This window comes from Ostrea edulis, chromosome 1 (genome assembly GCF_947568905.1).
Source record: "Ostrea edulis chromosome 1, xbOstEdul1.1, whole genome shotgun sequence".
NCBI lineage: Eukaryota > Metazoa > Mollusca > Bivalvia > Ostreida > Ostreidae > Ostrea > Ostrea edulis.
The window spans coordinates 58,916,263-58,932,406 of NC_079164.1; the positions used below are offsets into that span (position 1 = coordinate 58,916,263).

Here is a 16,144-nt window from a genome sequence, read left to right on the forward strand (position 1 = left end):
ATCTTTGCAAGAAATGTACAAAAATAGGAAAATGGACAGTTTAAATCACAATTGACCATTATTGACCAGTATTGACCACTTGGGGAGTATTGACCGGGACGGTTAAAACTGGTTAATACCGGGGGCGGTTTTGACCGCCCAACCCTGGTTGCAGACTATTAGTATTAAAACATAGCTTTCAAAACATATGTATATACATACCTCTTCATCCACAAACTTCTGAGCATAATCTAAAGCAATCAACTCGTCAATCAAAACATTGATATCAGTTTTTGAAGACACGTCGTCTCTATAAGTTACTCTGAGAAGTCTTTTCAGACAGTTCTGAAATGTAACTTTCTCGTTATGATTTTCCATCTTCCAAACGAGGAATTTTCGTTTTTAATCTCGATCCCGATTTGAAAAAATTAAGGGAGAAGTTACTGTTGTAGTTTAAATTTCAGTTGCATTTGCAGATAAAGGTTAAGATTTCGATTACATTTCATGGATTTTATTTTTTTTTATACATATTTTTCTTTAAATATATTGAACATATTAAAGAAATTTTAGATAAATAGTGATATTTCATATCGAAATAACTAAACCAATGATTACTCCATCTAACATGGCAGCTCCCTTGAAAGTCTGTCGGCTTTGCTGTCAAAGGGAAAAACCAATTACAAGCATTATTTTTAGGCTATTGTCCACAAATTCAGCTGGATGTGAAGATAAAAGAACAAAAAGAGAAACTAAAGACACTCATTTTGGATTTGAAACTGTTGCAGAAGATGAGAAGGAAGATAGAGGTAGGATAGTCTGAAGTAATCCGAGATTCCTCTGACTCTTAACCCCGCTTTTATATTGTGACATCTGCGGGGGAGAGTCAGAGTGAACTCCATATTGAAGAATGGGAATTCAGCGACACCAGCTGGTGTCACTGCTTTACCTACCTCTTACAACTTTCTATCGCGGATCTGTATTCCAAGACGCGATTATTCAGTTATCGCAAGATTAATCTACAAATAAATCATGATTAATACGATGCTATCGCCGTTTAAACGGCGTTAACACCAACAAATGAAGCATCACTTGAATTACGTTGTTGCCTCGCCATTCGATTTCTATGCACATAAACACACAAATTTCCATGTTGATGTTAACACCGCTTAAACGGCGATAGCATCGTATTAATCTTGATCTATTTGTTTATCAATCTTCCGATAACTTAATCCTTACGTCTTGGAAGATAGATCCGCGAAATAAAGTTGTAAGATGTAGGTAAAGCAGCAACACCAGCTGGTGTCGCTGAATTCCCACTTTTCAATAAGGAGTCCGCTCTGACTCTCCCATGCACATATCACAATATAAAAGCGGGGGTAAGAGTCGGAGGAATCTCGGATTAGAACTGAAGTAGCATTGAAGTTTCGAACTGCACATGCCATCAGGTCAAGCACATTCTCTTGATTTAGCTATATAGCTTTAATATGTCTTGGGCATGACCGTTTTTGAGGGCGAAGCAAAAAGTATTGGGATTAGAATCTATATGCATAACAGGACAAAAAAAAAATATCCCAAAGTTAGCACCTAAAGTGTGAGGACGGAGCTCTATCAAATCATCCTAACTTAAGACAATTGATCCGCCTATTCATTAAACGCGGGAAACATAACGCAATTGATCTAAACAATGCATTGTGACGTCACATACAGCGTAGGTGTTTAGCAAATTCACGAACATAGGAGACATTATACAGGGCTCCGCGTTAATCAAAGAGTGATTATATAATATATGATTAAGAAAATAAGATTTACATGCTGTTGCGAATTTCATGTAAAATCTCAGAACGACATGAACTTGGGTACACGAGATTCAAAATGGAGAAATACATGTCCACGCGCTCGTATTAGAATCGACGCCATTTGGACCAAAATTTACAAATTCCATAGGTATAGTTTCATTTTCAGTCATTAGTTTATTGTATATTTTCCTTTTAAACATGTATATACGTGTTACCTATAGGGAGAGCTTCGCTCTCATGGCCCGAAGGGCTTCGCCCTCTATTAAGCTATATAGCTTTATAAAGCTATCTGAAATACCTTGGTTAAGCTAGTTTAGATTGAATTAGATTGAATTTCTCAAGTGCAGTGGTAAAGCCAAAAAGTTGCATAATAATTTTTGAATACTCTGAACTAACCACAACACTATTCTAATTAGAGTTCATAACAATACTACGTCGATTTAAGATTTCTCATGAAAAGAGAATTTCTTTTGTGTTGTTAACTGTCCAGGGCTCGAAATTAACATATGCCCGTCAGTCTGTGACGGGTTAAAAGTCTGGCGGACTGACTGATATTTGTTTTAGTTAGTCTGATGGGACTGGTTAATTTTCTAAAGCATCATTTTGGAAAATATACTTAATATGAAATTTTATACACATTTGGCATGCTTCGATCTGTAGATCTATATCAGATTCGTAAATATAAATCCCACATTTAAGTGTTACAATATTGTCTGAGGCATATTGAGTTAAATTTCATTTTAATAACATCAACGAAATATGTTTAATTATTTCTGGAAAACTCTGTTGGACTGATAAATTTTTCTGTGGACTGGTTGAAATTATGCCCCATCAGTCTGGCTGGACTGGTGACATAAAAAGTTAGCTTCAAGCCCTGCTGTCCACTACTCTGTGTGCATTGAAGCATAGCAAAGTATGATGACCTTGCAATGTGTAACATGTTTGCCAATCCATTATTCTGTTGATTCTTATTGACTATTCTATTCTGTAGATTGGATAACTGTCGCTCAACAACTAAATAATCCTAAACAGTTGACAATTGTGAATCAAAATTCTTCCTAAGTAGTTTAAGAATTATTTTTTGTTTACAATGTGTTGTACGGACTTCAAGAATGAAATATGTTCACTCAGTGAAATTCGACTTTTATGCTTTTAGAAATTAATTGGATAAAAGATTTGAAATAGCTAAATCAAGCTATCTCAAATAGCTTTATAAAGCTATATAGCTTAATTAATAAAGCTATATAGCTAAATCAGAGATTGTGCTGGACCTGGCTATTGCAAAGCTTTAAAAATCTTCTTCTCAAGAACCACTAGGCCAGAAAAGTGGAAATTTGCATGAAAGCTTTCTGACATAGAGTGATCTTCACAAGTCAAGGGTTATTGATTCGTTACTTCACACTAACCCTTGACATCAATCGCTATATAAAAGTTGGGCTCATTAGACCATTACGCAATCCACTATGAATAAAACATCCAATGAAATCACTGCATCTTGTTATGGTGTACATGGATACAAATGACGCGATCTCATACTGCTGTATTGATAAACACACGCAATTGTAATATTTATACCACTAATTACGTTTATTGATAGTAGACCAAGTTTAGAAACCTTTTTGTTTAAGGAGGTACTCTACATCGTCATAATGGCTGACCTCCTTTTAAAATATGGATGAAAATATGAATATCAGCAATTTGTCTATTCATTTCATAAATTATCACCTAACTGAGTAACTCAGTCGACTTCTGAACTGTATATCTCGGGTTCGAGTCCAGCAGGAGTTTTAAAAAAAAAATTCAGATTTCTTTCTACTAAAACTGCATTTTTTGACAAAATAAAGTAAATTTGAAAGTTTTCAATTTCAAATATTATTGTACATATCCTCCACTTTTCATCCATATCAAATTTCTCTGGTTTAGCATACCTCCTTAAGACAATATTGCTTAAACGATTGAAATAGCCATAAATGTAGGTATCAATACACGTTTTTATTTGAATCTCTCGCTTCGCGTTGTTATAAATAGAACCGCATTCTCATTGCATGGTTCCCACTCTTTTGTGGAAACAGTCAGAATGAGGCCAACTTTTTGATAGTCAGTAGTACGAGGTAACAAATCAATAACCCTTGACTTGTGAAGATGACATATTAGAGTAGATTCAAGTTTGTTCAGAACATGGCCCCCAGGGCTAGGGTGGAGCCACAATATGGGATCAAAGTTTTACATGCTGATATATTTGAAAAATCTTGAAAGAGAACTTGAAATTGTTTAAAATTATGAAATAATAACATTGCATGCATTATGATTAAACAACCTTTTTTATGTTCTTTGGGGGAGGGGGGGATTTTTGTTCAGGCAGGTGAAATTGATAGAAATACCTATCCAAAGGGTATGTATTCAATAAAAGACTCACTATGCCTGTTCGCTTCTCTAAAGAGAATTCATACTTAATTTTGTCGTCTAGCTGTCCGTAAACTTTTCACATTTTCATCTTCTCCAGAACTGCTGAGCCAATTTCAATAAAACTTGGTACAAATCATTTTTGGATGAAAGGAATTCAACTTTGTTCAAATGAAGGGCCATGCCACCTTCAAAGGGGAGATAATCACGAAAAGGCAAAAATAGGATGGGTGTCATTTAAAAATCTTCTTAAGAACCACAGGGTCAGGAAAATCACTGAACTATATCAGTGAGTTGAAATTTACATGAAAGCTTCCTGACATAGAGTAGATCCAAGTTTGTTCAAATCGTGGTCCCTGGGGGTAGGGTGGAGCCACAATAGGGAATCAAAGTTTTACATTCAGATATATCTATAGGAAAAATCTTTTTAAAAATCTTCTCAAGAACCACTGAGCCAGCAAAGTTGAAATTTATATGAAAGCTTCCTGACATAGAATATATTCAAGTTTGTTCAAACCATGGTTCTCGGGGGTAGGGTGGGGCCACAATTGGGGATTAAAGTTTTACATGCTGATGTATAGCGAAAATCTTTAAAAGTTAATACATGTAAGCTTCCTGACATAGAGTCGATACAGTGCTCCCTCGATATATTGCCAACTTTTGTGAAAGACAAATATGGGCAATAAAGCGGGGAAGGCATTATAACGAATTCACCATTATGGACAATTCACTGAGCAATCAATAGAAATTCAATACCATAAAGTTATTTGGACTCACTCCATTCTGTATAAACATTTAGATTATCTTGAGTTCATTTCTGCAATTATTAGTAATTAACCTAGCTTGCCACCTGTCACACTTCACCACACAGCCATCAAAGTACAGGTGTGATTACCGATGGGTGTTAGGTAATTGGCATTATTATCCAGGGTAAAACCCTATAAAATTTGACCATTTGTTTGTGAAAATCGGTGGCATATGACAATATGCTGGGTTGGCATTATAACGGGACGGGGGGGGGGGGGGGGGGGGGGGCGCAATATATCGAGGGATAACTGTACATTCAAGTTTGTTCAGATCATGAGGAGAAATCTTCTTCTCAAGAACCACTGGGCCATAAAAGTTGAAATATACATGAAAGCTTCCTGACATAGAGTAGATCCAAGTTTGTTCAAGTCATGGTCCCCGAGGGTAGGGTAGGGCCACATTATGGGATCAAAATTTTACATCCAAAGTATAGGGAGAATCTTTAAAAATCTTCTCAAAAGAAGTCAGAAAAGTGGACTGTAACACTGACGAATGTAATCCCTGCCAGCTAATGTAATCCTCGCTAGCTAATGTAATCCGATAACATTACCTGTGTCACACAGCTAATCAGGGATAGACATTAGCTTTTTGTCTCACTCAAACTTTCACTTGTCCGAATAAAAGACTTTGTTGTTTGAAACATTTTTACTCCAATACACTTTTCAACCAGTAATTTTAATTAGGTCAAATAAAATGATATGTGTGGTTCTGGTTACACTCCCTTGAAAATAGGGTAGGTAGGTAGGGATTCTAATTTATTTTTTAATTCATTTTTTTAATGATAGATTTTAGATGGAAACACAATTTTCTTTTACTTTCACTTCTTTGCATGTACATGTACCATTTATATATGGTGTGATATATATACTTATCAAAATTGGTAGGGATCACCCTAGTTTTGACAATTCTTATACATATATATTTCAAATGAAAAAAATAAATACCGAAAAAAAATCCGTGCATTTGCCAAAATCATGTTTTCAAACATGAAAGTAGGAAATGATATTTCAGCCAGGTACTTACAAGTTTTTAAATCTGTCGAACTTTTTCAAAAATAAGGAGGGTGATCACTCAGTATATTCAAATCAACCTGAAATTTGCACTATTGTGTATGTAAGCACTCTTTAGTTCTAAGTCACTTTCATACAATCTCATATTATTTTAGAATTGGAATTGATATAGACATGGGACCTTCAGAAATGTTGAAAGGATGATGAGATCTACAAATTGGTATCAAAATCAAGTGACTCCAGTGACTTTGACCTCTGACCTTGAACATGCAAACTCATATAATTTTAGAACTGGAATTGATCTTCAGGATGATGAGATCTACAGATCAGTATCAAGGTCAAGTGACTCCCTTTACCTCTGACCTTAGATCATAAATTTGGTAGTACTTTAAGAACTAGGTCTGATAAAAAGGTGGAATCTTCAGAAATACTAAGAGGATGATGGAATCTACAAATTGGTATCAAGGTCAAGTGACCTTGACCTCTGACCCTGATCACAAGTATGGTTTAACTTTAGAACTGGGACTGATAGAGACATGGAATCTTCAGAAATGATAAAAGTGTGTATCCCCATTGACATTGACCTTTGAGCTTGATTATAAAAACTTGTATAACTTTAGAACCAGGACTGATAGAGAAATGGGATCATCAAAAATGATAAGAGGATGTTGGGACCTACCAACTAGGATCAAGGTCAAGTGACACCAGTTTTACTGAAGAAAAAACGGGGATTTTTTGAAAAATTTCAAATCAAAGCCTTCATGATCAAGATTTTTTAAATTAAGTAGAAATTGGAATGGATTTTGTCAAGGGAGAAAAATAGTAGTACTCAGAAAAAAGCCACTTTTATACAGCCAATACTTCGTTTGGGAGACGTTATAATCGGTAGATTATAATCATATCTTGTTTGTATATAGGTTCTTTATGACAAGACCTTGTGACAAAATGGTGTTTAATTTTTTGACCTTGGAGTTTGACCTACTTTTTAGAAACCCTGACCTATTCAATATTTCCTGAGGTATTTAAGGTAGGGCTTTGATATTTTGTATTTTCTTAATGGCAAGACCTTGTTATAATTTGGTGTTTGACATTATGACCTTGACTTGGAAGTTTGACCTACTTCTGATAAATTTCTGACCTTTTCAATATCTCCTGAACTATATAAGATAGAGCTTTCATGTTTTGCCTACAGATTTCTTATGGCAAGGTCTTTCATATCATACTGTGATCTATGACCTTGTGACTTTGGTTTTATTCAGAACAGCAAGATCATGTTAGTCATATTGATGTTGGGGCAACTTTTTATTATGTGGATTCATTTTCAGTTATAGTGTGATCCTTTGTGGCTAGGTTGAGGCCACAATATGGGGCTAAAATATTTCATGGGAATAAAGATTGATAAAAATTCTTAGAAATCACAACAGCTGAACAACAGAAGGGCCAAGGTGATTCATAAGCCACATCGGCTTATGGGCCTCTTGTACTTTAAGGAGATCCTTTCTTTCTTGGAATTTGGCTTTGTCTATTCCGTTTCTAATCAATTGCACTGGGTAACATCTTTGTAGGAGTGCATTTTGTAATTTCTGCCAAGCAACTGTTTAGGATTTCAGTATCGGAATTAATTGTGCAGAATCGTCTTGCTAAATTGTATGAAATATTGTTTCTAGTATGTATAAGATGACAGTAATCAAACATAAGATATTGTTTGGTATCTGTTAATTTGTAAAACACGTCATTTTCTATGTGGTTGCCAAGAATGCTTGTTATTAAAGGATTAAAAAGTAATGTAAATATAAAATTATACATTTTGATTTCGTTTTGTTTTAACAGTGTATGAAGTTTTTAAGAATGTTGCCAGCAAGTATGACCTAATGAATGACACAATGAGCCTTGGCATACACAGACTGTGGAAAGATCATTTCATACAAAAAATGGCCCCAATAGCAGGGACCAAATTATTAGATGTTGCAGGAGGTACAGGTAAGTTTGATCAAGCTTTATTCATTTGGAATCAACAGTTAATACTGAAAGCTAAGCATGTGTTTGCAGTAGTTGCTACACAAATTCCTGTTATTACTGCAAGCACATACCCTATGGCAGAGGAGGGGGTCCAGACCATCTCCCAGAGATTTGTCAAAAATACAGTACCATCAATGTTTTGATTGATGAGCTGATAGCCTTAGAAAATGAAAAGGTATTTAACAGTTTGAAATTCCTTTAGTTAATTTCATGCAGATGCATTCTTGCTTGCACTTGCAGAGATTCAACAATGTTTTTATTTTTAATTCACCTGTGCTGAAAGCTCAAGTGAGCTTTTCTGATCGCCTGTTGTCCGTCGTCTGTCCGTCTATAAACTTTTTTACATTTTCGACTTCTTCTCCAGAACCACTGGGCCAGTCATAACCAAACTAAGCCAAAAGCATCCTTGGGTGAAGGGCTTTCAAGTTTGTTCAAATAAAGGGTCATGTCCCCTTCAAAGGGGAGATAATCATAAAAATGCAAAAATAGGGTGGGGTCATTTAAAAAATCTTCTCAAGAACCACCGTGTACAATGCCACATGCGGGGACCGTGATCAGTGTAGCGCAGGGATGTGATTTCGAAGCGAAGAAAGTAGGTCGACAAGTATTCAAAGACTGATTGTGTTTAATTAAGATAAATCTAGAAAGCCGAAAGTATTGCACGGAAGACACTGGTTACTGACAAGATAGCACTAACAATTGGGGAGTCTAGAACACTTTGGAAATACTCAAACACTTCGACAATTTACAAGCAGGGTAGGCGCCGGGTATATTTTTCGGTGTATCTAATGAGAAATCTTCATTCCTATTGCATAAAGTTTTTTTTACCAGAAACATTTCCTTTGAAATGGGAACTCAATATTCGACTGAAGAAACCAACACAAAATCATGATATGCCGATTATATGACTGAAAACCCCCTGTGGCGTAGGGGGGTGAAAATCTTGTGGCGTAGGGGGACCGAGATTCCCTTTAGCTTAAGAAGTTTCTTACCAAAATCCACATCATAAACACAGTGAATATATAAATATCAAATTCAAACTTGTTTAAGGTTACTTTGATATTTGTTCGATAAACAGATAATGTGTCTGACTTTTTATGCTATTAAATTTTCATTTTAAAAAAAATCTCTAAAATATATTACCAAAATACCAGATGATTAAGTCAGTTTCATATTTCAATGAAGTTGACATGAACTTTTGATAATTTCAGATAATGTAATGACCAGAAAGACAAACAATCTTTGGTTAAATAAACACAGATACCTGAAGTATGGATGCTACTTAGCCCCCCCCCCCCCCCCCTCCCCGATATTATTTTGGATTCTCTGTCTATCTCACCCTAATATTGATTTATGTACACTCGTTTCACTTATTTGTAAGCTTTAGAGATTTATCATCTACTGATGTAATAAAATAACAATCTCTAAAGATTACAAAAAATGTGAAACGAATACATAAATAGAATTTAGGATGAAATAGACAGGGAATCCACAAATTTCGGGAAATTGTCACCGCAAAACAATCAGTAAGTAGTATCCTTACTTCAGGTGCCTCTGTAAATAAACCAAAACGAGTAACACTGGCATAAAAAAGAGAATTTAGAAACACTACTTAAATGCGTTACTCCAAAAAGAATTCTTCTTGATCCATTAAGCGAAAATCCCTCTCAAGAAACTTTACGACCGAAACGTCAACGAATCGAATTTCCTATATTTTTACAGTTACTGTCCTTTCACAGGAAATTGAGGGCGTGTTTAAGCAGTCCTAAGCTTCAGATAAAATAGTATTAACAAAGCTTAGTGGTACCAAAATCTTTATTATGCTGAGGTTTAATAGGTTGTATCATACACTGTATCTCTAAAAATAACACGGTTTAGTTTCTTCGATGTTATGGAGAATACTGTTCAGAAAGTACATTTCATCAAATTGAATAAATGGAGGGAGAGGGGTCAGTCGTATCTAATGTTTAATTTTGTCAACGTTATGATACAAATACATGTAATACCAAAAATTTCAGGAATACCCAGAAGTAAAGCAAGATGAAAGCATGGGATATAAATATTTTCAGGCACGTAGGATATTTTTTTCAAAAAGAGGAGGGGGTGCTGGAAAAGTTTACCCCACAAGAATTTGAAAATTCTTGAGAAGGAAAAACAAAACAAATATAACAAAATCCAGTTTAAATCCTAAATTGCGAAGGGGGGGGGGGGGGGGGGGGGCAAGAGATTGGTCGATTCCTTAAATTTTAAAATTCAAATATTATTTTGATAAATGGAGGTAGTTTAAAGATCAAACTTTGCTTGTAAAATTAACCAACTATGCATATACGGAAAAAAACACCCTTGGGCAACCCCTTCTATTGCTACGTGTTTGATAATTATTTATGTGTACGTTTGAGTAAGTTTTACCCTAACATTGATTTTCAAAAGAATGAATTACACGTGAGTAAACATATTTCAACAAAAAGATTACATTAGAGATGTGTGTTCGATATAATTAACGTTTCGGTCATTGACGCCTGATGTACATATTTTGTCCATAGTGTGAAATGCTTTGTTTGCACATGTAATTTCTGAAAATTAATAATGAAGAATTGATTATATTCTAAAGATATCCTTACCCTGATATAAAAATGTTGAGGACTGCGAAAAATCACACAAGGGACACACAAATATAATCAACGACTAAAAGTATTGTACAGCAATATCATTTATCAGTTATTACACTATTCCTTAACTGGCACTTATTTACATGTACAATCAGAAATAGTAAATCCTTATAATGATGCAATGAATTGAGGACCGCAACCAAACTCCGCCAGAGTTCGTTTTAGCATGGACCGCAAACACCAGAGATCGCGTTACGCAAGCTTCCCTTACATCCTTGTCAATGCTTGTAATCACATGATAATATAATCACATGATATAAATGTGGCCATTCTCGTTTCCTTTCCTTTTAAAAGTTCTGGTAACAGGTTATACATCAGGCTCTTTTCATAGCCCACTGGCACTTGCCATTAAGCTGTTTGCCTCTTATTTTACAAGTTTTATTGAATGTTTTATAGCCTTTCTTACTTTTGATTCCATGTTTACGTTAAATTTCTACCACATGAATGACCTACAGTACTGTACATTCATATGCATATTACGAAGTAGTTCCACATTTAGGATCAGAAAACCGTAATTTTAAACAATTTACAGTAAGCATCAATTTAATTGTGCCAAAAGCATTTCATAATATGACAAAATATTTAGTCCAAAACATAAATGTTGGACATTAGAAACTTTTACAAGATTTCTGTAAAAGGCCATTGACAGAGGTCTAGTGCTCGTAGCGCACGGGAATAGGACCACACCGTGTTATACTACACCACCTGTATGGGGGGGGGGGGGGGGAACTCGTGCTGCACTGTGAAAAATGTCTTTAGTTTGATTTTGACACATATAATAATTCCCGCATAAATCATATACATATATATGCTGGGTTGGTTGGGAGTCCATCAGTTCCTCTACATGCTATTAATTTTACTCTGCAAAACCCAGAATGATAACTTTAAACATTTAAGATAACCCTCAATCATGCACTGTAATTTTACTTGGGTTCCCTATGAACAAAATGATCTGAGAATTTTTCATATAATTTTGAATAAAAACAATATTCGCTGCGCTGAATATATATATTTTAATAAGAAACTTACGTTGCTTACGTTAAAAGGATTCTCAGTCCCCCTACGCCACAAGATTCTCACCCCCCTACTTGTATATTGTCGAAGTGTTTGAGTATTTCCAAATTGTTAGTGCTATCTTGTCAATAACCAGTGTCTTCCGTGCAATACTTTCGGCATTCTAGATTTATCTTAATTAAACACAAGCAGTCTTTGAATACTTGTCGACCTATTTTCTTCGCTTCGAATTCACATCCCCGTGCTACACCGATCACAGTCCCCGCATGTGGCATTGTACACGGTGAGAACCACTGGGCCAGAAGAGCTGAAATTTACATGAAAGCTTCCTGACATAGTGCAGATTCAAGTTTGTTAAAATCATGGCCCCGGTGGTTGAATGGGGCCACAATAGGGGATCAAAGTTTTACATACAAATATATAGGGAAAATCTGTAAAAATCTTCTTCTCAAAAACTACTGGGCCAGGAAAGTGGAAATTTACATGAAAGCTTCCTAACATAGTGCAGATTCAAGTTTGTTAAAATCATGGTCCCCCGGGGATATGATGGTGCCACAATACGGGATCATAGTTTTACATACAAAGATATAGGGAAAATCTTTAAAAATCTTTTTCTCAAGAACCACTAAACCAAAAAAGCTGATATTTACATGAAAGCTTGCTGACATAGTGCAGATTCAAGTTTGTTAAAATCATGGCCCCTTGGGATAGGATGGGGCCACAATAGGGGATCAAAGTTTTACATACAAAGATATAGAGAAAATCTTTAAAAATCTTGAACCACCAAGGCAAAAAAGCTGATATTTACATGATAGCTTCCTGACATAGTGCAGATACAAGTTTGTTAAAATCATGGCCCCCAGGGGTAGGTTGGGGCCACAATATTGATTGAATATTGTTTAACATCCCTCTTGAGAATCTTTCACTCATATGGAGGAGACATCACCATTGCCGATGAAGGGCTGCAAAATAGGGTGGGGTCATTTAAAAAATCTTCTCAAGAACCACTGAGCCAGAAAAGCTGATATTTACATGAAAGCTTTCTGACATAGTGCAGATTTAAGTTGGTTAAAATCATGGCCCCCGGGGGTAGGATGGGGCCACAAGGGGGGATCAAAGTTTTGCATACAAATATCTAAGGAAAATCTTTAAAAATCTTCTTCTCAAAAACTACCGGCCAGGAAAGTGGAAATTTACATGAAAGCTTCCTAACATAGTGCAGATTCAAGTTTGTAAAAATCATGGCCTCGGAGGGTAGGATGGGGCCACAATGTGGGATCAAAGTTTTACATACAAATATAATGGGAAAATCTTTAAAAATCTTTTTCTCAAAAACTACTGGGCCAAGAAAGTGGAAATTTACATGAAAGCTTTCTAACATAGTGCAAATTGAAGTTTGTTAAAATCATGGCCCCCGAGGATAGGATGGGACCACAATAGGGGATCAAAGTTTTACATACAAATATATAGGGAAAATCTTTAAACATCTTCTTATCAAAAACTTGAAAGTTGAAATTTACATGAAAGCTTCCTGACATAGTGCAGATTCAAGTTTGTGAAAATCTTGGCCCCTGGGGGTAAGATGAGACGACAATAGGGAAACAATTTTTACATACAAATATATAGGAAAAATCATTAAAAATCTTCTGAAAAATCACTGGGCCAGAAAAGTTTACATTCACATGAAAGCTTGCTGACATAGTCCAGATTCAATTTTGAAAAAATCATGGCCCCCGGGAGTAGTTTGGGGTCACAATAGGGATCAATGTTTTACATGCGAATATATAGGAAAAATCTTTAAATATGAGCCAAGGTGACTCAGGTGAGCGATGTGGCCCATGGGCCTCTTGTTTAATATTTTGTAGGTGATATTGCATTTCGTTTTCTCCAATACACACAATCACAAAATGATGAAGCCATTGTGACAGAAAATTTTACTATTCCTTCAAACATAACAGCGGGAGCATATTCCATTCCCAGTGATTATGCTGAAGAGGAAAGACAAAATGATGTAGATTTATCAAACGTAGATCACCCTTCACACGTGACGGTGTGTGATATTAATCAAGAAATGCTAAGTGTTGGAAAATCTCGTGCAGAGGAAGCAGGAATAACTTCAGGTCATTTTTATTTTTATTTATTTCCTTAAAAAAAAGTTGATTTTTGAAAATCAAGGTAAACTTGACATCCCTAATGAAAATAATGTACAAGCTATGTCATCAACTATTATTTTAAAAAGGTTATCAATAGTGTGATGAAGACATTAAGACTGAATGTCCTTAAAGCAATACAAGCTGTAATTGCATGGTATTTTTTCAACTATCAAATTATGCACCAAATAACACCTATCAGTATAACTAATATAATCCCCAAGATCTGAAGAGAAATTCAGCAGAATAAACAAGGGAATATTGCTTGAGAGCATACCTACAATGAGCATTTTGTATAAACCACCATTGTGTTGTATACACAGACATGGGATTGATGATTGCCGAACACAATCGGGTTGCTGATACCAAGGTCACTCACAAAGATGGAAACTGACGTGGGTAACTACACGTTTCGTTTGTTTTAAAATATCACAGTCATTGTTTACAAATCTGACTCGTGCTCAGTGCCTCTCTTTCGCTTTTTTTCGGAACTGGTGACCTCCGAGGTCAATACACATCGGAGATTACGAGCAGGAATTACTGACAGGATGACAATGATTCATGAATTCATTATTGACATTTTCTGCTGATTTGATGGGTTTATAACTTCAGATTCATTCTGATTCTATAAAGTTATATGTATTCAATCACAGATATGTTGAATATTTGTTCTTTTATTTTTAGCTCACCTGAGCTGAAAGCTCAAGTGAGCTTTTCTGATCACCGGTAGTCCGGTGTCCGTCTGTAAACTTTTAACATTTTTTACTTCTTCTCAAAAACCACTGGGCCAATTTCAACCAAAGTTGGCATAAAGCATCCTTAGGTAAAGGGAATTCTAAATTGTTAAAATAAAGGGCCAGGCCACCTTCCAAGGGAAAATAATCAAGAAAAGGTAAAAATAGAGTAGGGTCATTAAAAAATCTTCTTCTCAAGAACCACTGGGCCAGAAAAGATTAAATTTATAGATAAGCTTTATTAGGTAGTGCAGATTCTAAATTGTTAAAATCATAGCCCCCTGGGGGTGGGGGTGGCTACAATAGGGGATCAAAGTTTTACATACAAATATATAGGAAAAATCTTTTAAAATCTTCTCAAGAACCACTGAGATTTACATGAAAGCTTCCTGACATAGTGCAGATTTAAGTTGGTTAAAATCATGGCCCCCGAGGATAGGATGGGACCACAATAGGGGATCAAAGTTTTACATACAAATATATAGGGAAAATCTTTAAAAATCTTCTTCTCAAAAACTACTTGGCCAAAAAAGTGGAAATTTGCACGAAAGCTTCCTAACATAGTGCAGATTCAAGTTTGTTAAAATCATGGCCCCCGAGGATAGGATGGGGCCACAATAGGGGATCAAAGTTTTACATACAAATATAATGGGAAAATCTTTAAAAAATTTCTTCTCAAAAACTACTGGGCCAGGAAAGTGGAAATTTACATGAAAGCTTCCTGACATAGTGCAGATTCAAGTTTGTTAAAATCATGGCCCCCGAGGATAGGATTGGGCCACAATAGGGGATCAAAGTTTTACATACAAATATATAGGGAAAATATTTTAAAATCTTCTCAAAAACTACTGGGCCAGGAAAGTTGAAATTTACATGAAAGCTTCCTGACATAATGCAGATTTAAGTTTGTTAAAATCATGCTCCCCCCCCCCCCCCCCCCCCCCCCCCCCCCCCCCCCCCCCCCCCCCCCCCCCCCCCCCCCCCCCCCCCCCCAGGGGGTAGGATGGGGCCACAATAGGGGATCAAAGTTTTACATACAAAATATATAGGAAAGATCTTTAAAAATCTTCTTTTCAGAACCACTGAGCCAGAAAATATGAGATTTACATGAAAGCTTCCTGACATAGTGCAGATTCAAGTTTGTTAAAATCATGGCCCCTGGGGGCAGGATGGGGCCACAATAGGGGATCAAAGTTTTACATACAAAATATATAGGAAAGATCTTTAAAAATCTTCTTTTCAGAACCACTGAGCCAGAAAATATGAGATTTACATGAAAGCTTCCTGACATAGTGCAGATTCAAGTTTGTTAAAATCATGGCCCCTGGGGGCAGGATGGGGCCACAATAGGGGATCAAAGTTTTACATACAAAATATATAGGAAAGATCTTTAAAAATCTTCTTTTCAGAACCACTGAGCCAGAAAATATGAGATTTACATGAAAGCTTCCTGACATAGTGCAGATTCAAGTTTGTTAAAATCATGGCCCCTGGGGGCAGGATGGGGCCACAATAGGGATAAAAGTTTTGCATGCGAATATATAGGAAAAATCTTTAAATATG

At 35.9% G+C, this 16,144-nt stretch overlaps 2 protein-coding genes across 7 annotated transcripts in view; one reads left to right on the top strand and one right to left on the bottom strand.

The window, feature by feature from the left end:
• The window catches only part of LOC125649523 (HEAT repeat-containing protein 6-like), a 158,239-nt gene extending 157,844 nt beyond the window's left edge, over window positions 1–395 (bottom strand). For 4 of the 6 annotated variants that reach the window (XR_008800191.1, XR_008800190.1, XM_048877095.2 and 1 more), the window contains exon 1: window positions 202–395. Coding sequence is in view for 2 of the 6 variants with exons in the window: in XM_048877095.2 (XP_048733052.1) it covers window positions 202–357 (156 nt within the window). In the remaining 4 variants the exon portion in view is untranslated. The remainder of the gene's footprint in view (window positions 1–201) is intronic. The other 2 variants (XR_008800189.1, XR_008800188.1) reach the window with 1 other exon arrangement.
• A 190-nt stretch (window positions 396–585) lies between these two features.
• Window positions 586–16,144, top strand: part of LOC125649553 (2-methoxy-6-polyprenyl-1,4-benzoquinol methylase, mitochondrial-like) — a 61,848-nt gene continuing 46,289 nt past the window's right edge. The window contains exons 1-3 of the mRNA XM_048877180.2: window positions 586–785; window positions 7,826–7,975; window positions 13,563–13,817. Of these exons, the coding sequence (XP_048733137.2) occupies window positions 587–785; window positions 7,826–7,975; window positions 13,563–13,817 (604 nt within the window). The 5' untranslated portion in view covers window position 586. The remainder of the gene's footprint in view (window positions 786–7,825; window positions 7,976–13,562; window positions 13,818–16,144) is intronic.